The sequence below is a fragment of the Pantherophis guttatus genome, chromosome 3 (genome assembly GCF_059756535.1).
Source record: "Pantherophis guttatus breed Tessera chromosome 3, ASM5975653v1, whole genome shotgun sequence".
Taxonomy (NCBI): Eukaryota; Metazoa; Chordata; class Lepidosauria; order Squamata; family Colubridae; genus Pantherophis; species Pantherophis guttatus.
This window is the reverse complement of record NC_142065.1, coordinates 36,329,982-36,352,279: the sequence shown is the minus strand read 5'-3', so window position 1 is coordinate 36,352,279 and position 22,298 is coordinate 36,329,982. Positions and strand designations below refer to the sequence as shown.

Below are 22,298 nucleotides of genomic sequence, written 5' to 3'. Positions count from 1 at the left end.
ATTCTTGACACGGTGAAAACATGAACCATTTTTGGAGAGCTAAAACTTGGTTAAAGAGAGTTTAGTCGGGGTTTAAGCGCACCCTGCATAATATGGAGTGTTCAAAGCTGTATTGATATTGTGAGAAGCCTCGCCAGAAGGAAAAGTATGTTAAAAAGCGCCAGCTCTCCGGTTAATTTTTCCGTCTAGGAACGGGGTAGATTTCACAGTGTGTCCTATTAATCGCTTCTCATAAATTAATTAGATTGAGATTTAATTGGGGTTGCCTTGTTTCCAGGTAAGTGGATGTTTACAGTCCCCGATGCTAAAGCTATAATCCTCCACATACATTTGCACATTTACTAGGAAATAAATATATCTTTCACCTTAGTAGAGGATCAAAGTAAACCCCTTTTAAATTGGAGTCGCAGCATCGGTTTTTAATAATTACTCGGATCGTCCTCTCCAATCACTAGTTTCCATTGTCCTGGAGACTCCAGTGATCTGCCTATGGCCCGTACTGAAGAGCTTCGATTCTTCTATGCGGGCTTGAAAGCCACACATAAGAGCAGCGCTCCAGTTTACACCCCCTCCATGCAGTGATTTACACTGGAAAAGGCTTCCCCACTGCACAGCACCAGGCGCAGACAATGAAACAGCTCAGCCTCCCTCCCCTTATGACGTCCCTCAAGCTTTTGGCCTATCCGAGAGAATAGAGAGGCTCTTTAAAAAAAGAAGTGCCGGCATTGAGATGGCTGTCAGCTGTGAAAGATCGCTCCGCACATGTAAACATAGATCATAAAGGCGAAGGTGGATTAGAGAGTAGAGACCTATGTGCTTGCGTTCTCTGCGTGCAACTCATTAGCTTAGGGGTCTCGAGTGATCTTCCGTTGGAGGAACTCGAGCATGGCAACAATCCCATAATAGGTTTCTGGAACAAAGACAAATCCCAAAGTTTTATATGGCAAGTAGGCCTATATGAGGAAATTACTTAAGTTTATAAGAAGCTTAAGTTTAGATATTTTTGTTCAGAATAAAATAATCTTAATATATCTGTAATAAAATTGCCCTTCTTTTAGAAGTCACACACAGCTTTAGTATCTTTTTATAAAATTGCTGTATTCAATTTACTTCTGAAAAAAACTAATAAATGGTTCTGCTTTGTGATAAAGTTCCATTTTTCTAAGGACATTTTCTCTCCTCCCCTTTAAAATAATATTGAAGCTTTTTTATGTGCACATTTGCCTCTCCTTCAATATTAGAATCTCAGCGTTCTTTTCAATCTAGAATCTTCAATCTAAATCTATGTTATTTTGCTTTGTACATTGTTTAAGAAGCCAAGGTTAAGACAAAATTGGTTTATTATAGTAGATTTCATGGGCCAACAAGTAAGGCATTAAGAAAATCTGCAAAGTAAAACAATTACCAGAATCACTGAACATGCATTATGCAGTATTTTCAAATCTTATTTGAAAATAAATATCACTGAATTCAGTAGACCTCATTGCCATACAAGCAGAAGCAAGTTGTTATAGTGAATTAATAAAAAGATAGATTAAAAACTACAATTATTGTAAGAAAATATGGTTTACCTTTTTTGGCCTCACTTCAATCTCCATTCTGAAACACAACTATAGACTATACAAAGAAATTAAGTTCCTTACTGTGATACTGTTCAAAGTATGAATGTAAAGAAAGCAGTTTTGAAAAGACTTGATAGTTGCATGTACTCTACCTTTTTGGAATACTTTTTTCATAATGCCAAATTTTCTTTAAAGAGTTACAAATACATCAATCCCATCCCTCTTTGTGTGCATTCTGTTGCATCAGACATGTATCTTTTTACTAAAAGTTTTATTTACAAAAAAGATTTCACTAAAGTCCTACTTATGACCATCTGAAGCTTAAAACTTGATAAAAATTGCTTATCAGTTCAACAATAGCATAATAAAACAAATGTAGCTGTCTATGGCATTTCCTCATCTCAGGGCTGGTGGAGAGGAGGCAGATGAATTATTGTATTTGGACTGAATGATCAGAGGGGTGTGTGCACCAGAAATTTGCTTTTAAAGTGAAAACTATGAGATTTTGGCAGGCTTGTTTTCATGTGTCATGTTTTCTTATATCTAGAGAACCTCAGTAGCTCAAAGATACAAAATGGCCTTATTCAGACCAAAATAACTACTCAGATTAATTTTATAACTACTGGGGGGGGGGGGAGAAGAGGTAACAGGACAGGCATAAATTAAAGCTGCAGGTAAAGTATGGACTGAATCCGTTGTGCACATGGCTGCAAGAGTTTGTGCACCCAGGCCAAGCAAGACACACCCGTTTTCTTAAGCAATTTCAGTCACAGCAATTTAAGCCAAGGGCCTAATCTTCACAGTCCCATGCATCCTCGACTGGTGGTGTATATATTTATACCAACTAAAGTTAACTACATTTATTTAGTAGAAACTGGCTTGACTGAACCAGTTCGAACAATGGGGGGCCGCTCGTCATTGGGCCTTTAAACCCGGCCCTCGATTCCAATTCGTCGCCGTGGAAGCCACGGTACCGAAGCCGAGAGCTTTTCTTCGCCTCAATCTGCGATCCTTCGGGCCCAATAGGCCCTAAACTCCAGCCCAAGTAGCCGGAGGGGGAAGAGACCTTCTGCAAGTGGGAGCATAGTACAGCCCCATTTTCTGTTAACTGCTTTGGAAGAGTCTCGCAGCCCGTAATCCCGACCCACAAACAAAGGGGTGAGAAGGAGAAGGAGGGCTTGGCACCCCATGTGGCGAGAACGAACGCCAGCCCCTAAGAAAAAAGCGGCGTGTGTGTGTGTGTGGGGGGGTGTTACTTTTCATAGAGCGTCCTCATCCGCGGACTCTTTTTCCTCCTCCCTCCCTTTTGCGCGGAGGCACATCGTCCATTCTAGAGGTGTTCAGCGACGCTTTGGCTGTTGGGGGATTGTTCGGAACGGTTGCCCGAGTCGGAGGTGCTTGTCCTGCCGGCCATCTAGCTGGCCATGGCCGAGTTCCTGCCGCCGCCAGAGTGCCCTGTTTTCGAGCCCACCTGGGAAGAATTCGCGGACCCTTTCGGCTTTATCCACAAGATCCGGCCCATCGCCGAGCGGACCGGGATCTGCAAGGTGCGGCCACCACCGGTGAGTAAACCGCGGGAGAGGGTCGATCTCTTGCCTCCCCATCCCAACCAGGCATTGAAAGGGGTGTGTGTGTGTGTGTGTGTGTGTGGAAGCCGTACGTGAAAATAGGCTGGGGGGGGGAACTCGTCCCCCGGACCACTCGACCCCTTTCGACGCGCTCCTCCCGGGACTCCAAGTAGTTCTCGTCCTCCTAGGCTTTCGCTGAACTCGCTTGCCGGGCGTCCCCCTCCGTGCCTACTCCGAAACTTTCCCCCAACTCCCCTTCCTTCCTCCCTCCTCGCACGAAGCTTCCACTCCTGCCGTCGTCCCACGCCCGCGTCGCTACGTGGGGGGGTGGGGGGGTGGAAGTGCGCCCTTCCTTCCCTAAGAGGGATTCCCGGCTATCCATCTGTTCAGGGTCGGTGGGGCTCGAGGCTTTCCTGCGTGGGGAGGCTAGCGAGGAGGGGAGGAGGGAAACAACGGAGCGGGAGGGGGGGGAGCCACTTCCTCGCCTTGGCCATCCTAGGAGGTCCGGTGTCCTAAAAAGCTTTGTGTGCTTCAGGTGGGCTTGTTTTTGTAGCCCGGAACAGCTCCCCCCATCCTACCCCACCCGGCTGAGAGAGGAGAGAGAGAGGGGGGTGTCGCTTGGCCGACCTTGTAAGCAAAGCGGGTTTCGAGGCTCGGTTCCCCGTGGGAGACCCATAAATATGGCTGCCGGCGAGCTCCCCCATCGCTCTGGCTTCGGTCCCCGACTCCACTCGAGAAACTCTGCTCACTCGCAATCCTCTGCCGTCCGAATAAAGTTCCTTTGCGAGGTCCAACCGACGATCTTGGAAGCACAACACACACAACACACACACACACACACACAAAGCTTACTTTTGTAGCGTTTCTTCTCTCTCTTTCTCACTGGGCCCCCCACCCCCCCGTTCTCACGCACGAAACAATTCTTAAGCTGCTGCGTTTTTAGATGAAAAGGAAGAAGTTATCTCGGGGTTGTTTTTGAAGGGCCTCCTCTGGATGACTTCTCCGAGGGTCGCTAGTGGGCCGTGCCTTTTAAAGAGCAGTTGAAGCTTTTGTTTCTACCCAAGAAGAACTAGCAACGGTAGGCATCATGGGTGCAGCAGCTTTCAGACATGTTTTCAACTTCATAAAGGGTTTTTAAAAACTTCCCTGCATGACTAGATTTATGTTTTCTTCTTGCAGGCAAGTAATGGAACATGTATGCTAGATGGTTTTTTTTTTTTTGTTTGAAACAAATGTGGAGTTCTACAAGGCAGTAGCCTCAGAAGAAATTGTATAGCTATAAAGAGACAGCCAGTTCATAAAGTTGGATATTTTGAAAGTAGTTTTGTGCCTAGTCAGGTACTTTGTCAAACAAAGTTTAAGCTGTGTCAAATTCTTAGAGTTACACTACTGCTTTCAATATAAATACTTAGAGCAATCATTGTGTAAAGACCTAAATGAGACAGCTGCTTGGGTGTTGCCCTCCATGTTGGCATTGTGGTTGAGCTAAAGCTGAAGATTTCCTTATTTCCCTCTTTTCTGTACCTATAAAAATAATTCTGTGGACATTCAGGACCCATCTGGCTTGATTTTAATAAAAGTATCCACAATTTAAAGTTGAAAATAAATATATTGCATTGGAGTTTGGAGAAATCTTTTCTTTTAGAATCCTAGGCAGACATGGCCACCATTTTAGAATGCAATACATAGTGGGAAGGGTGATAAGTCTCCATCATTAAAAATATTATCAGGCACTACAGCAGGCTGCAAGAGGGTAGTTTTGAGTAAAACAGCTGTTAATTATTTTTTTATTGTTACTGGCTGTGACTTTATTACTATAGTTACTTTAATTTGGTGAAAAAGATTAAATATGGATCAGAAGGAAGTATCTGAAAAATCACATGTTTGGTTCTTAAAAGGAGAGTTACCTATTCCTTCCACCAAAAATATCTTCATTTACAAGACCAAATGGCCTCAGGCAGCATTCATTATAGTGAGGGGTCCTTAACAGCATTTAATTTGGAAACTAAGACGTTTGATTGTTAGAAGTTCTATTAAAATTTATCTATGTTCTGTTTTGGATACATTTGAAAATAACTTTTAGTTTTAATTACTGTTGTCAACATAACTGGAGAAAGTGGTATGTAGGACTTCTGCTAATTAAAAAATACTCATCTTTGTTCCAGTCAGTGATCCACTTATTTCAATAGTTTATTTAGAAGTAGTACTCAGTGGGATAGCACTTACATGTTATACAGTTTCTGATTTAAAAAAATATATGAAATATATATTTTGTAGATTCTCTAAATTATTTTTTTCCATATTTAAATTTGTTATTAAATCAGACAAAATTTCTATATTTAAGATTGTCATGCAAGCCTTTATTATATTTTACAATCACTTTAAATTCTGGTGTTTGGGGGCAGCTTTGTACATGTTTGTGAGATACAGTTCAAAAACTGGGATGACCAAATGGCTGTTGAATTACTGTTACCTGGGAGTTTTGTCAATTAAGGCCAGGTTTTTAAAATAAAATCTAGTCTATTTTAGAAAAAGAACTGAAAATAAGTGAGATGCTTATTGTTTCATTTAATTGGTGCATATTGTGGGGGAAAAAACTAATTTGTTTTGTTAAGGTATTTTTCAAGAAAAATACTATTTTCCATGCCTGGTCTCTGAATTTGTTATCTCACACTGTCAGAGAACATGTGTTCCACATTGAAACTCTTTTTGTAAGTAATACCACTTTTATAATAAAGCCTAGTTGTGTATAATAGAGGTCATATTGGACAACACATCTGATTTATAGATCAGTATATGGAATATAAGGTGTACCATGATTACACAGCCATGTCTGCTTTGATGCATTTATTGCTGATACTTAAAATAAACAAACTCCATATTTTTTCTGGACTTGGCAGTCAATTGTTCTAGAAAGTGAGTATATCATTTTGAAGAGGCACACTACCCATATGTGCATAAATAGCTTTCATTTTCCATAATGCGTGGAAAAGTCTAAAATTATGTTTATCTGGCCTGAATGTTTGTGTGGATCTCTCTTCTTGACTGTTATTTTTAAATAATATAAGCTAATGGAAAAATGTAAAGTATGCTGACATAAATTAAATGTAATTTTCCTGCAGACTAAGAAGAAAACCTATCCAGCAAGGTGGCGTATGTTCCTATGATGTGGAAAATGTGCCCATGGATTTTTGTGAATCCAGATAATGACTCAGTATTTCAATCTGGTCCATTTGTTGTTTAAAATAATCTAGTTTCTGTTTCTCACCTTGTTATTGAAAACAATTTTTGTAACAATTTAAATTCTTGATGTTAGAGGCTATAACCCCAAATGCCACATTATTTAATGATATCAGTAAAGTTAGCTGCTCCTAACTCTCACAGGATTTGTATGATTATACAAACTTTAGATTTGTTGAAATAATTGTAAGTACATTGATTTAAGTAAATGTTTATATATTGGATAGCATATGTACATTTAATAAATATTTATGTACTAGTATGGACTTATGTAAAGCACTGAACCTGCTGCAGAATGCAAGTTTTTAGAGAAATATCTCATCTAAAATGTTCAGGGAAAATGGTCCCTTTATTATCATGAACAGTATATACATTCATTGGCAGAAAATACCCCTTTCTGGCTAAGAAGTAGATATCATTCAAAACTGGGAATTCTTTTCTACCTTCTGCTTTTAAAATTAACGAAGTTCTCATTTGTAGTATTAGACCTTTATCATTCATGTTCACTTAGAGGTTATTTTAGCGATTAAAATATTGAACATTATACATTTAGACATACTTGGAGCTATTTTATTTTAATATTTATATTTATTAGAACTGCAATTCATTTTTCAAAATGCTAGACAACAAAGTTTTCAAAATAAAAATCTCAAAACAAATATGTTGCACTTCATAAACTGTGTGTCTGTGCACTAGAGCACTAAATTATATTCCTGAAACGAGATTTTCAGTTATAACAATTGATTACAAACCCTATTTTATTGAGTCCTTTGTTAAATTATTTTCCTATGTTTCTTGATTTTTCATGATATCTGTCTCCCATATTTCTACTTAGGACAGGTTTCCATATGTTGCCTTTTAGATATGTGGCTTTCAATTCCCGGAATTTCCTAACATAGTCTTTGGTGAATATTCTGAGAATTAGAAATTTAAATTATTACATTATTTTTTGTGTTTAAATAGAATACTTCCTCATCTACATTGTACTATTCAGTTAGTCAAATTGTGATTAATCAAGATCTAAATCTTGAATTAAAGCAGCTGTAGCAAGCTTGGGAATCAAGTAATTCTAGTTAGCTGTAACCAATTATGTTCTGATGACATGGCAAAAAAAAAAATAGTAAAGGCTGTTTAGTGGAGTTATTTGCACCGTATTTGATCTTCTGATTTAAGCAGAATTGATAGAAAAGTTAGAGTTTTTTTCTGAGTATGAATAGATCAAATTTAAACAGTCTAGTCATAATTAACATAAAATCCATTTCCAAAAGTGGAAAATCTATCATACTTTATATTACTAATCCAGAACTCCATCTAAAGAACTGCTTTTTGCTGGCTTCTGCATCATAAATGCCAGCTAATTAAAGAGCAGTTAGTTAAATGGGAGGGATGATGGTTTCTATAGAATTCTGCCCAGGTGGTAAATGAATCTTCACTTCCAATCTTGAAACGTTTTACAATTCTTATGAAATAAATTAAATTGGGAAACACTTTGTGAACCACTTAATGTGTTAAATGTTGCTTTAGATGTGTTACCCTTTATCCTCTTAATATTTAGAAAATATGGTGGTGAATTTTAGTATGTGCTGACCCAGATGTTTTTCTCTGATGTTTTGAGAGTTACTTCTCTCATAATTGTATTATTGTTTACCTCAGTTCACCTTCAAGCTCATTTTTGCTATAGTTTTCTATACATTGTTGAACAGTTTTATAGCTCATGAAATGTGAATTACCGTAATTGCTCACTGTCAAGATTTGTATTTCCTAATATTAAAAAAACCAATTATTTCTCATTGAATTTACATGACACCTAATTTCAGAAGTGATAGCTTATTTCATTTATCATTACATCTATTTTCTTCACTATGAAAGAGATGGCAAATTTCCTATTGCAAGTTAAGTCCAGAAGTTGTCACTGAAAACACCAGGTCCAGATTATAAATCATGAAGTGACAAAATATTATTCTTAGATTATGGTTGAAAAAAATATCAAGAAACCATAGTTGCTGATAGGGTAATTAAAGCTTTAAATTTCTCTTTGGTGTGAAGAAAAGGGAAGTGCATAAACCCAGGCATATGCCACCTAATTCATGTAATAATCTATAATGGATCTGAACCAGGGCAATCTGAATTGCCCTGGTTCTATCCCATCTGCTGACAAGTACATGAATCTTGCTTCATAGCTGAATCAGTCTCAATATCATTTGCCTCACTGTATTTTATTAGTCTTAAAATATTAAAACATTTTAATCTTTATAATATTAAAATTCTTAAAAGAATAATCTTTGTTTCTTGATATGACAACACGTTGCTTACCATCTTTTTAAGGAAATGAAATCTAGATAAATCTAGATAAACTGACCAAAACACTTGTAAAAGATAGTCTAGTGTTATCATTAAAAGCAGGGTAAGCATCTGATTGGACGCGGTGGCACAGTGGCTAAGACGCTGAGCTTGTCGATCAAAAGATCAGCAATTCAGCGGTTCGAATCCCTAGTGCTGCGTAACAGGGTGAGCTCCTGTTACTTGTTCCAGCTTCTGCCAACCTAGCAGATCGAAAGCAGGAAAAAAATGCAAGTAGAAAAATAGGGACCACCTTTGGTGGGAAGGTATCAGTGTTCCGTGCGCCTGTGGCGTTTAGTCATGCTGGCCACATGATCATGGAGACATCTTTGGACAGCGCTGGGTCTTCAGCTTTGAAATGGAGATGAGCACTGGCCCCTAGAGTCAGGAACGACTAGCACATATGTGCAAGCATCTGATTCTATGGTGATCTGCATTGTAGTTTCCATTATTCCTGGAGCAGGGTTTACAATACAATGCTGCTTTCATCAATCTGCTCTCCTTCATTCCCAGTGGATGGCTATGGATCCAGTCATTCCATTATTACTTGATTAAAAATCCATTCTCATTTCTATTCCAGATCCCCTTCCTAACTACCATTTCTCTCAGTGACCTGGATTTGATTGTTTGATTCCTCAAGAAAATCTGTAATTCCTGCTAAAGAGATTGTTACACCATTATGTCTCTCATTTATTCAAAGTCCTTTAAACAAATATCCTATTTGCAGTTCTGGTGAAGCCATATATAGACTGTATGATGGTTTGGATCTGATCTGTAAACTTTTCTGTACAATTTATTCAGAGGTAGTATTTTTCCTTCTTTTCAGCAATGTAGAAGATAATTTTGCAGACTGACAATTCTTGAAAGTTTTATCTCTGATTATATTAATGCTCTTAGCTTGCCTTTCCATTACAGTACTGAGAAGACTTCATAGTTTTTATGTATTGCTTCATCTACATCATATTAAAGTTTGGAAGTCCAGTATTTCCTGAAGGAAAATATATTATTGTCTTTCATAATATAAGATTACATGTTCTACTATTGCCTTTAACAGATATAAACCAACCTGATGCTTTTTGTGAATTAAGACATGTGGAGGCATGCCTATTTTATGAAGTAGAGAGCATCTAGTGAAGGCATCTAGAGCTGTGAGGACAGCCTGGAGTCATGCGTTGCATACATTAAGAAACTTGGTATACATATAAACCTTAAAATCCAAGGATAGAAAAATAAATATTAATCAATAAATACAGTACAACCTGTGATATTGTACTGTATTGGATTTAGCATTATTACATAATGAACCATGTTAGTTTTTTTGTATGCAAAGCAACAAATAATTTAATACTTAAGTTAGTGAATGTTTATAATGATTTACCAGTAGTGAAGCAAGCTATTTTTTTCAGAAAAAGGTTACTGCTATATCCTGATTATATCAATCTCTAATGATCTGTATGAATGATCAATAAAAGAAATAAATACAGAACAAATAACTATTTTAAAAAGTTGGCAAAATGTTTTTCCAGGAAAAGAACTGATCAGAAGGTTTTTAAATCTTTAGCAAAGTAACCTACGTAAGTAATGCATTAGATGTACAGGGAGTTATTGACTTATAACCATAATGGAGTCTGCCCATTAAGGTTATAAGTTGTAATGGTTATAAAGCAGGGCATCATATGACTGACCTAATTTTATGGCATTATTTGCCATAAAACCCCCAGTCCCTAAGCAAATCCATTGATTGCGTTGAACGGTTTTGCTGAAATACATAAATAAACTCCAGTTTTTGGCAAAAACAAAAAATGCAGTCATATGACCTTGGGATGCTGCAAAGGCCATAAATTTCAGCTGGCTGCAGAGCACTCAAAATGTGGTTAGGTGATGGGAGGCAGTCATCAAAACTTTGGAACCAGGTCATTAGTATCTTGTGGGGGAATCTGTCATACTTTGAATGATTGATAACAACTGGTCATAAGTCAAGGACTATATGTGTACTGTTTGCAGTTGGACTGTAAAATTGAAGACCTTACTTTGTGCAAGTTTCAGAAATAAGATATTAATAGGATATAAACATAGAAGTAGATAATAGATTGACCATATACTGTATCAGGGAACATTTTCTTAACAGATTACAAAATCCTATTTTGCTAAGATCATATTTATGGTTATATTCTTAGAGAAAAAAGATGAGAATAATATTTCAAAGGGACATATAACATGGTGGAGGAACAATAGGCTTTTCAATCATTGGAGGTTTTTTTTTTTTAATATAACAATAATAGAAAGATGAACTTGGTAGAGAAAACTAGGATTCATTGCATAAATTCTTCCTTGCTGATATATTTTCTGAGTGTTTTTCTTTTCAGATCAACTTCTGAAACCAAAAATGAATCCAAATGGGAAGGAAGGAAATGGTCTTGTGGGAGGCATTACTAGGAAAAATGGGCAGGCACACAATATTTTAATTTTTCTTCCTTTTTGTATGCTGATTTTGTACAGCTCCAGTCTTATTTTTGGCATTTTGTTCTTCCCCAAATCTATAAGATTGGGACCACATTTTTGCTGGAAACAGATTTGAAGAATATTCATATATCATATAACTGGCAGATGTTGGATTGCTTATTCTATGCTATGAGGCATTTTTTAATCTGCTTTGATAGATATTTATACTGTACATTGTCTGTAGAGCGATGCAGGTTTTCAAGGGGGTGTTTGGCTTCAATGAAGGCTTGAAGCTATTTTGTAAAGCAAGGTGACCCTCTCATTTTTAACACCAAAATAGCTATGTTGCTTTGTTTTGCTTTGAGAATTTTCCAGAAGTTCTAGTAACTCGGTGTTCCCCAAGCTTTCTGTTCGTTGGACTGGCAGAGGTGGCAGCAAGGGGGGATAGTTTTGCACTCACACCCACCGCCCACTTGCACAGCCCGGTTCCAAATGGGCTGCGGCCTGGCATCAGGCTACGGATCAGAGATTGGGGATCCCTGTAGTAACTGGAAGACTCTTCTGCACATGTGTAGAAGCCTTTCCATTGTTACAAGAAAGCTACTAAAAGCATCCTTCAGTCATTGAAATTATGATTAAAATTTTAAGAAGCTATGAAACAACTAACCAATAGCAAAAAGAGCCTTGGTAGTACTAGGGTTTAAGGCACCCTGTTATTAAGCTGCTTAAGACCAGCTGCCTGCAATTACTGCAGGGTTCGAATCTCGCCAAGGCTCAAGGTTGACTCAGCCTTCCATCCTTTCTAAGGTAGGTGAAATGAGGACCCAGTTTGTGGGGGCAATAAGCTGACTTTGTATAAATATACAAAAAGGATGAAGGCTATTGCTGAGCACATTGTAAGCCGCCCTGAGTCTTCGGAGAAGGGCGGCATATAAATCAAATTAAAAAAAATAAAAAAAATAAAAAATAAAAATTGCATTATGTTTTGGTCTCAAGAAGGAGTGTCTCATTACCTGTGCTGTATAGACAACTTTGTAAAGGTAAAGCCTCATATGGAGGTAACAATGTATTCTGTGCCTTGTAGTTTAGCTAGTGGTAGCAAGGCAGGGATCCAAAGTTATTGTGACTGTGATGGAGCATATTCCATATTCTGTTGTTCCGCTAATTGTTGTATGCTAAATAAGTATAAATAGCAAACTGTCATGAAAAAAAATCAAAATAGCAATATGTATGGATTAAAATCTGAATGACTCAGTTTCTAACCCCCTGCCAGCAATGAATCTTAATACATAAAAATATGCCTATCATTTTCTCTCATTCTCAGTCACTTAACTATGCTGATGGGATAAGGATTGAAATATAACTATTTAATTGTATACAATTGACCTGTATTGAGAGAATACAGTCTTTTGAAAATTCATGTGGAATAAATTTCAGTAGTGCATAGGTGATTTTTTTTTTTTGGCCATATAAAGAAGTTCATTATTTATTTATTAGTCCAGTTGAGCCCTGCTCCCTGGAAAAAGGTCTCCCACAAGATCCAGAGGGTCTCCACTCTGTTGCTATTTAGAAGAGCTGTGAAGGACTGGCTCTTCACCCAGGTCTTTGGCAAGGAAGAATGAGACCCCTCCATCATGCTTGCTATATTTTATATTTTATTGATTTTATTGTAATTTGATTGTAAGTTGGATGGAATACTGCTTTAATAAAAAATATTGTCATCCATCTGTGTAAGAAATATTGGTCAAGTAACAAAATAAAAACAAGGTATTACAGTAAAACAAAGAAATCAAATAAAGCTATATCAAGGCTCAATACAGGTAGTCCTTGACTTTTTATGGTATTTGCAGTGTGGTCACATGACTGATTTATGAAATTTTGCTGAAAACTGGCATTTACTTCAGCTTTTGACAAAAAATACTGATAGTGAGCGAATAAAGGGGAGAGATTTTTTTTTATCCTACCTTTGCTATTTCTATGAATAACTTAAAAGTGGTGAACATATCAAATATTCCTCCCTCCTCTATTTTTCCCACAATAACAACCGTGTGGGGTGAGTTGGACTAAGAGAGAATGACTGGCCGAAAGTCACCCAGCCTTAGGCATGCCTAAGACCGAACTAGAACTCAGTCTCCTGGTTTCTAGCTTGATGCCTTAACACTAAACCAAACTGACTCTTATTTAACGACCACAGCATTTGCTGACTGATCACTGCAGAAAAAAGTCATAAAATTGTGTTTGTCACATGATGACCTGCTTTATAACCATTGCAGTTTACTACCATAATTGGCAAGGCTCCATGACAGTTATAAGTCGAGGACTACCTGTAAAACTAGAAAGTCACTAGTCACATAAATTTCTACCAGGCTCCCCATACTAACATCCCAACTCCATTGTCTGGAGGAAGAGCTGGGTTTTCATGGCCTTTTGAAAGATCAATAAACTGGGAACTGTCCATATTTCAAACTCTTCAGATAGGTGCCATACAAAGAAGGCATGCTTTCAGTGACTCATCAGTTTGTTTTAGCAATAATGATTGTTTTAGCAACAATTGCTAGATCTGGAAGGACAGACCAAAACCATCAGAGAAAGATAATTTTGCAAGTAACCTGGTCCCATGCTGTATGGGGCTTTAAAATACATTGAAACCCAGAAATCTACTGGGAGCTTGCAGCTCATATAGTGGTAGTGTTCAAAAACACTGAAGACGATTTGGGTTTAATTATACAAGTTCACTTTCTGGTGCTGCATTTAAACTGAGATTTAAAACAAGTGAAGAAATACCATATTTTCCAAAAAACCAAGGAAAATTACTTGTACTATATTTAAAACTAATCTGATAGACTAATTTTTAACACGAAGTCATTTAATTATCCGATTGTAGGCAATATTAAAATATAAAACAAATGTTCTTAGTACTTCACCTGTTCCCAGTAGATAAAAGGCGTCAAAGATAGGGCAGTGAGCACTAATATATTTGTTTGATCGTCATTGCTGTGATTTCCAAATTGCCCTTGTCAACCATAGCGCTTGTAAGATGTAATCCACTATTATACTTTTTTCAGTTAAATTTCTAAATATCTGAAAATGCAGTAAGAAATGTTTCAGATCAAACTTACTATTTTTCTTTTTTTTTTTTTAGGACTGGCAGCCTCCATTTGCATGTGATGTTGATAAACTTCATTTTACTCCAAGAATCCAAAGGCTGAATGAATTGGAGGTAATGACCCCAGAAATATAAATTACATTAATAATGAATTTATACATCATACTATACAGATAGAGAACCTAGATCTGTGATGGCAAACCTATGACACGCGTGCCACAGGTGGCACGCATAGCCATATCAGTGGGCATGCGAGCTCAGTTCCGACGCACATGTGCGTGCTGGCCAGCTGATTTTCGGGCCTTGTGGGACCACCGGAAGTAGGGAAACAAGCTGTTTTCTGTCTCCAGAGGGACTCGGGGTGGTGGTGGGGAAGGCCCATTTTTCTCTCTCCCCAGGCTCCAGAGCCTTTCTAGGAGCTTGGGGAGGGTGAAAATGGCCTCCCCCCCGGAGGCCCTCTGGAGGCGGGAAATGGCCCAAGCCTGGGGAGAGAGAAAAACGGGCCAAACGGGCCCACCATGCCAGAAGCGGAGGGAGGGGGGGTCGTGGGGGCGGGGCGCATAGAATTATGGGTGTGGGCATGCATGCATGTGACCCCCTCCCCCCCGCTCCTGGCCCGCAATGGCAAAAAGGTTAGTCATCACTGACCTAGATCATTAATGAATAAGTTAGAAATATATGAGCTTGAGTACAAGGGCTGGAAAATCCAGTGTTTACATACCTCCTGGTTTTCAAATTGAATTTGACTGTAACTGTATACCCAGTATATCAGATTCTAATTTTATTTTTGATAATTTCAGTGAGACAGATTTTTAAAATAAATATTTTTGTACTTCATTAGAATACTAGCTGTATTTAAACAGAAAGTGATTGTCCAAGTATCACATATGATTGTTTAGAAATATATCTAATATTTCTCTTACTGCTATGTTAAGCACTGAAATATGGATAGGAGAATAAATATTTATTTATTAAATTTGTGTGGCCGCCCATCTCAATTACATGATTTTGGGCAGCTAATAATTAAAAACACAATACAAACAATATGGTAAACAATAAATAACATAAAATAGCAGCCAGGGAATAACATGTGGCAAACATTCACTCTTAGTATACCCAAGAAACAAGCTCAGCCACAGTAGCAGGGCTCCAGGCTCAGTTGCAAAGCCAGATCTTTTTTCAAGGCTTTCTGAAAAGCTAGCAGGGTTGGGATGAATATGATCTCTGAAGAATGATATTCTAGAGAGTGGGCAACAAAGACTTCTCCATTTGAAAAGCCAAAGGCCATCTTTTATTTACAGTTTCTTTTGTTCAAAGTACAAAATGACTTGAAGAATTGATTGAAACAATCAAAATGAAAGCTGATTTCTGTATAATATATCCACTTTATATTTTAATAGGCTCAGACTAGGGTGAAGCTGAATTTTCTGGACCAGATAGCAAAATTCTGGGAACTCCAGGGATGCGCATTGAAAATTCCACATGTAGAAAGAAAAATTCTAGATTTGTTCCAGCTTAACCGGGTAAGTTATGTATTAGACTTTTTGACAAAATTTAGAAATGGTTCTTAAAGCCACTGAAAGGATGCATTTTCTAGAAATAAAATTCAGATTATAATGTCAACCTTAGGATGACTGGGGGCATACAGTTTTTTTTGCCATGGACAAGGTGCACACAAGGCTTTATTTTATACTGTATATGGGATTTTCAGTTTCAGTTTTCAATTGGTTTTATGACTACTGATTTTTTGTTTTTTAAAAATCGACATATTCTAAGGCAGGGGGTCCCCAACCCAGGTCCGTGGACCACTACTGGTCCGCAGCCTGTTGGAAACTGGCCTGCTAAAATTGCAGGCAAGCGTGCAAAGCTCTATTGCACAGGATTAGGTTGTGTGTGTAAAATCATCCCTCCCCCACACCATTGTTGCCGTTTCTGCTGCCGGTTCATGGAACTGGGAAGATTGGGATCACTCTTCTAGGGATTATAGAACAGGTTTTTGTTCTCTATTAGAAAATGATAAGGAATTGTACCTTTGCCAGAATTAAGTGGAACATGTTGATTACTTAAAACTTAGTTTTTCTCCAGTACATCAAATTACTATTTTGTTATTGATAACTTATAGGTTTCTGATAAAGCACAAAACTACATACTTAGACAAAGTGCCATTTATTAGCTGTATTTTTATCATTGTTTTCATGATACATTTTTACTTTATAGCTAGTTGCAGAGGAAGGTGGATTTGACTTGGTTTGCAAGGACAGAAAATGGACTAAAATAGCTACCAAGATGGGATTTGCTCCTGGCAAAGCAGTGGGATCACATATACGTGCTCACTATGAACGCATTCTTTACCCTTACAACTTATTCCAATCTGGAGCTAGCCTTCTGGTAAGTTCTGCTTTTTTAGTCCAGATTTTTAATCAACTTTTTCCCATTCTGCTCTAAAACATTCTAACAGCACTTTAAAGTATAAAACATTTGTCCTTAATTTAGAAATTTTGGTGCTGGCTGTTGGATTCTCAAAGTGATACATAATTCAGTGTGGTTTGGGAAGTTTTTATAAAACTTTGAAGATTTCCATGATCCCAAAACACAACCATTATTTATCAAGAAACTGATTTTTATAGAGGGTATTTTTATCCTGTGAAAAGAAGAACTGAATGAATTGATTGCTTCCTCACAGTTGGGAGGAAGAGTGTTCTTGGAGCTGCTTGTCTTTAGAACTCTTTGCCCTGTATTCTATAGTACACGTGTTTCAGTATGCTACTTTTCTTTTCTATTTCTTTTCTTTTCTATTTCTATTTTTTCAGTATGCTACTTTTCTATTTACTTATTATTTTTAACTTGTTTTAGGTATTTTCATTTTCATTATATAGGCATAAAACCTTTTTCCTGTTCTCAAATCTGAGAGCTAAATGTAAAAGCAATCTTCTGAGATACAAAGTGAATATTGAGTAGTCTGATTTTCTCTGAAATAATCATATTCAGACCCAGATTTTGGTTGTCTGATAAAATTGTTGAAGCATAAAATTCTCTATCAAAACCAAGATAACTTTTTTTAGACTAAATCTTTATGGCCAGCTTGGTTATGTCTGTACCATATTAGCACAATGGTCCTTTTCTATGGCTGTCTTGGAAACTTCATATTAATGAAATTCATCTTTCAAGAGTATTTGATAAGCATTGTGATCACATCATTCCAATTTAGCATTGGTTTTATTTATGATCCATTTCTGGAATGAATTAAAAGTGCTAGTATTGATCTTCAAAGTCCTGAGTTGTTTGGGATCAGTCTATTTGAAAGATACCTAGTTTCTTAATAACCTTTCCAAGGGCTTAAGGTTGTCCTTAAACTCTGATATCAAATCTTAACTACAGTTGATGAAATTAGAAAGTATTAAAATAGCATCTTATTAATGTAATCCCATTTTTCAGAAACATTTAAACATTTACGATTCTCTCTTACTGGTAATCTTTGAAAGAACCTTGAATACATTTTATTTTGCTAAGCTTTTCTTTTTCATTTATGGCTGGCCTGGTTTTATCTGCTCTTTAAACAATTAGTAGCCTATTTTGTTTTAATTTTTTAATTGAATAAGTTATCTTACGTAGAGACCATTTTGAGATCTTATCCTACCCTGTTTTCTCCAAAATAAGACATCCCCTGATAATAAGCCCAATCGGGCTTTTGAGCACATGGCAATAAGGCAAAGCGCTTATTTCAGGATTCAAAAAAATACAAAACAGGGTCTTATTTTCGGGGAAACACGGTAAAAGATTGATATAGTTAATAAAATGCATGGAAAGAATACAAACCCTGACTAATGTTAGTCTCTCTTCAGATGCATATACACACACAATCCGCTCATTTAATTATGGTTTATATAGATGCATGGGCTTTTAATAACTAATTTCTTACGATGAATACAATGTTAGAAAACTGAGGTAAAGTGCATCTCTGCTGAACCTGCCTTTTTCTCCTTACCTTTTTTCTTAATCATTTTTTTAATTATATGCTGATATTTCTTCAATAAAAGAAGGAAAGAAAAGCAAGAGAAATAATTAGCTTCCCTTTTACAATTAGACAGTATCATTGATTTAACTACAAATGGGTGTTTCTTAATGGAAACCTACATTTATCAAAATAAATTGTCACTTAGTAAACCCTATACTGTGTTTGCATTATTACACATTTGAGTACAGTATAATGTGAATACATTTTCCATAATGAATAAGTGTGTCAAAATATTTTCTAATGGTCATAGTGTTATAGTTCTGAACTAAGGACTAGTTTTTCTGGGTCTCTATAGCACTATATTTTATAGTTTATGAGCATATAGATAAGACTTTGGATATAAAGTAATAACTAGTGGCAATATAACTGTGCTTTGTTCTTTGCATTATTAGGGGCTAAATCAAATATTAATATATTGCATTAAAGATTATGCAAAATATTTTAATGTTTTTTTAAACTGTTGTGACGAACTTTTAAGACCAAAGGATATTGTGTTATGAGCCCAAATAAAAAGTGAGATGGTGGGGAGTGGGGAAGAGAATATCGGTTGGACTCTGCAAAATGATATTGGCGATAAGACATGAGATTCATTCAGTTTCCATGTTGTTTATACAAGGAAACTGAAGTCCAATTTCATTGCAACTTTCTCATCCCAATGGAAGGCAGTTTTAAATTGAAAAGAAGTAGTGCTTGCATATTACCAGTAGATGAATCCAATCAAACTGGTTGTTGTGATGGTAAAATTGTAAGTGGACTGAATTTAGTCAATTTGCATTACATTGTCTCACTGTGGGAAAACACAGTTGTAAATCCTAACCAGTTGAGGTCTGTAGCAGCTCATATCTTTCTTACATTGTTTTACAGTTAGGTATTTAAACATGCATACAGTATTTACTCTTTCTCAGTTAAGCAATATGTGTCTTTTGGAAAAAAAAAAGTGAACGTTTTGGTTAGTATAGAAATGTTAATATTGAAAGACTCTCTCAGTAAAAATGTCTGGTTTTGGACCAGAAAAATGATCTTCATTATTCTGTCTTAATCATTTCCCTATATTTCTACTGATTAGACTAATTAGGCAAATGCTGCAGTTCATGTAATCATTGTGTGTGTGTGTAGCTATTGCTATCGAGACTAATAGAATTGGGAGGGATATCTTGTGCACATTTTCTTCATTACCTCTTGTAGTCATAGTTACTGGGACGGGAACATATAAACAATTTTCCATTTTCATCCTAAACTGTAGAGCCTAAACACAGGTTACTGTGTTACTCAAATTCTACTTTTTGCAGATGTGTTTGAAAATAAAACCTGAAGGATTTTTTTAAAGGGCCATTCTAAAAGTGAATGATTTTCAAATGACTACTTGTGGCCTCCATTTACAAGGTCACAGTTCCTTTAAGTTGTAACTCTCCAAGCTCTCTCTTGCAATAGGCACCAGACATTTGTTCCAAACTGATGTGTTTAGTGGATGATGCAGTTCTGGAAAAGGTATGTTTGACATGACTTTTTGAATGACATCCCTTCCCATCTTTGTTCTAAACTATTAGGATGCTCTTTGAATCGTCTCCTATGCAAAATATTTAAATTGCATATTCTGTTAAATAAATCATTATTTAAATGAATCTTACTGTTTTTTTTTAATCTTACTTGTTCTTGGTTCAATTCTACTTTTGATCATAAAACATTTTTTAAATGTTTATGTTTATATATATGGTATATAATCCAAGGATTTGGATCTATAAAATCTATTTTATTTTGTCTATGTACACATATTGGTGAAATATTTCTACTTAAATAAAAGATCAAATTCTGCTGATCAATATAATATAGGCAAATGCTAGTATAATGACGTTTTAATACATACACATAAAAAACTTTGGTACAGAAGAATTGGTGAAAAGAAACATATCTGCTAAAGTTACTTGATACAGAAGAACATTTATGGTGTTAAAACATATATTTCCTTATTTCAGTAGGAATTATGTTCAGCTATTATAATAGAAGAATGCTTATGGCTCTTACTAATTACATCCATATCTTGGATTCTGATATTTTCTCTGAAAAATTCTAAGCATTTCCTCTAGTTTTCTCACATTAAATTCTAAAATGAGAAAAGGATAGATTGAGTCATACTTTTCACATATCCAAATTAAAACATTTCTGACTCTTTTTTCCTCAATGTTGAAAATATATTAGAAAAAAAACTGATTTTAAACAGTATGAAAGGTTATATGAGTCCCTTAGGAATAGGGCGGTATATAAATTTAATAAATAAATAAATAAATAAATAAATAAATATGCGGTTTAAAATGAAATGCACCAAATATTCTCAATTTTAAAGTATGCTTTTGAGTTAAACTGTCAGCATTTCTGATTTTTTTTAAATAGAAAGATTATAAACAAGGTAGTTTTAAAGATGTTCAGGGAATTCCTTTTCTTGATAGAATAGGTTGCTCAGCTGAAGCTTATATTTAGTTTGATTGTTCATTTATATTTTTTTTCTTGAAATGTAAAGAGATGAACAAGTTCTGACTTGTGATAAATGTTTATCAGAAGTTGCATGTTCGTATTTTAATTGTTTTATGTCAGAAGAGCTATATGGAGTTTTTACTCCAATTTGTACTCTTAACTAGTTCCTGACTTTCCATTGTTGATATATGTGCCTATCTTTGCCTCATCTTTCTTCCCTTTTTAACTTGGCAATAGTTTTCCCATTTCATTCTCTTTAATACTAAATTTTTAAAACTCCGCAAAATGAGCATTTGCATTTTGTAGAACTTTGCTATAATATTTTTTCCCTCAGAATAGACAGACAGACATGATTTCATTTGTTCTGATACTCTTAGAATGTAATGATTTGCAAAAATATCATGGATAAAAATGTCTGTGCTATTATTATTTATTATTTATTAATTAAATTTGTATACTGCTCTACTCCTGAAGGACTCAGGGCGGTGAACAGCCATAAAATAAAACATATAGATACAAAATTTAAAATAGAGATAAAACAAATTAAATAAATTTGGCTGAACCATTTTAAAATACCAATAATTTAAAACCAAATTTAAAATTCCCATTTAAAAGAGGAAAATTTAGGTCAGGCCACCTTGATGAAATAGGAACGTCTTAAGCGCGCGACGGAAGGTACGCAGATCCGGGATCCTCCGTATCTCCGGGGGGAGCTCGTTCCAGATAGTAGGTGCCCCCACAGAGAAGGCTCTCCCCCTGGGGGCCGCCAGTCGACATTGTTTGGCCGACGGCACCCGGAGGAGCCCCTCTCTATGGGAGCGTACTGGTCGGTGGGAGGCTATTGGTGGTAGCAGGCGGTCCCACAAATAACCAGGTCCTAAGCCATGGAGCGCTCTGAAGGTGATAACCAAAACCTTGAAGCGCACTCGGAAGACCACTGGGAGCCAGTGCAGCTCGCACAGGAGAGGCGTTACATGGGAGCGCCACATCGCTCCCATCATCACCCGTGCGGCCGCACACTGCGCCAGTTGGAGCTCCGAGTGCTCCTCAAGGGGAGCCCCATGTAGAGAGCATTACAATAGTCCAGACGGGAGGTGACGAGGGCATGAGTGACCGTGCGTAACGAGTCCCGATCCAGAAAGGGACTCAACCTGCGAATCAGGCGAACCTGATGAAAAATCCTCCCGGTCACGGCCGTCAAGTGCTCTTCTAAAGACAGCCATGAATCCAGGAAGACACCCAAGTTGCGAGCCCCTTCCGTGGGGGCCAATGATTCGCTCCCAATAGTCAGCGATGGCACCAGCTGACTATATCGGGACGTCAGAACCACAGCCACTCGGTCTTGGATGGGTTGAGCCTGAGCCTGTTTCTCCCCATCCAGATCTGTACGGCCTCCAGGCACCGGGACATCACTTCAAGGGCATTGTTGGGGTGGTCTGGGGTGGAGATGTACAGCTGTGTGTCGTCAGCTTACTGATGGTACTCCACCCCGAAACCATGGATGATCTCGCCCAGCGGCTTTACATAAATGTTGAACAAAAGGGGCGAGAGGACCG

At 37.1% G+C, this 22,298-nt stretch overlaps 1 protein-coding gene across 6 annotated transcripts in view; it reads left to right on the top strand.

The window, feature by feature from the left end:
- Positions 1-2,503: 2,503 nt before the first annotated feature.
- KDM5B (lysine demethylase 5B) overlaps positions 2,504-22,298 on the top strand; it is a 57,281-nt gene continuing 37,486 nt past the window's right edge. For 3 of the 6 annotated variants that reach the window (XM_034414148.3, XM_060689701.2, XM_034414146.3), the window contains exons 1-5: positions 2,504-3,124; positions 14,295-14,372; positions 15,659-15,781; positions 16,476-16,646; positions 19,705-19,761. In XM_034414148.3, coding sequence (XP_034270039.2) covers positions 2,987-3,124; positions 14,295-14,372; positions 15,659-15,781; positions 16,476-16,646; positions 19,705-19,761 — 567 coding nt within the window. In that variant the 5' untranslated portion in view covers positions 2,504-2,986. Of the gene's footprint in view, positions 3,125-3,403; positions 4,209-14,294; positions 14,373-15,658; positions 15,782-16,475; positions 16,647-19,704; positions 19,762-22,298 lie in introns of those variants that run through there. The other 3 variants (XM_087889278.1, XM_034414147.3, XM_087889279.1) reach the window with 3 other exon arrangements.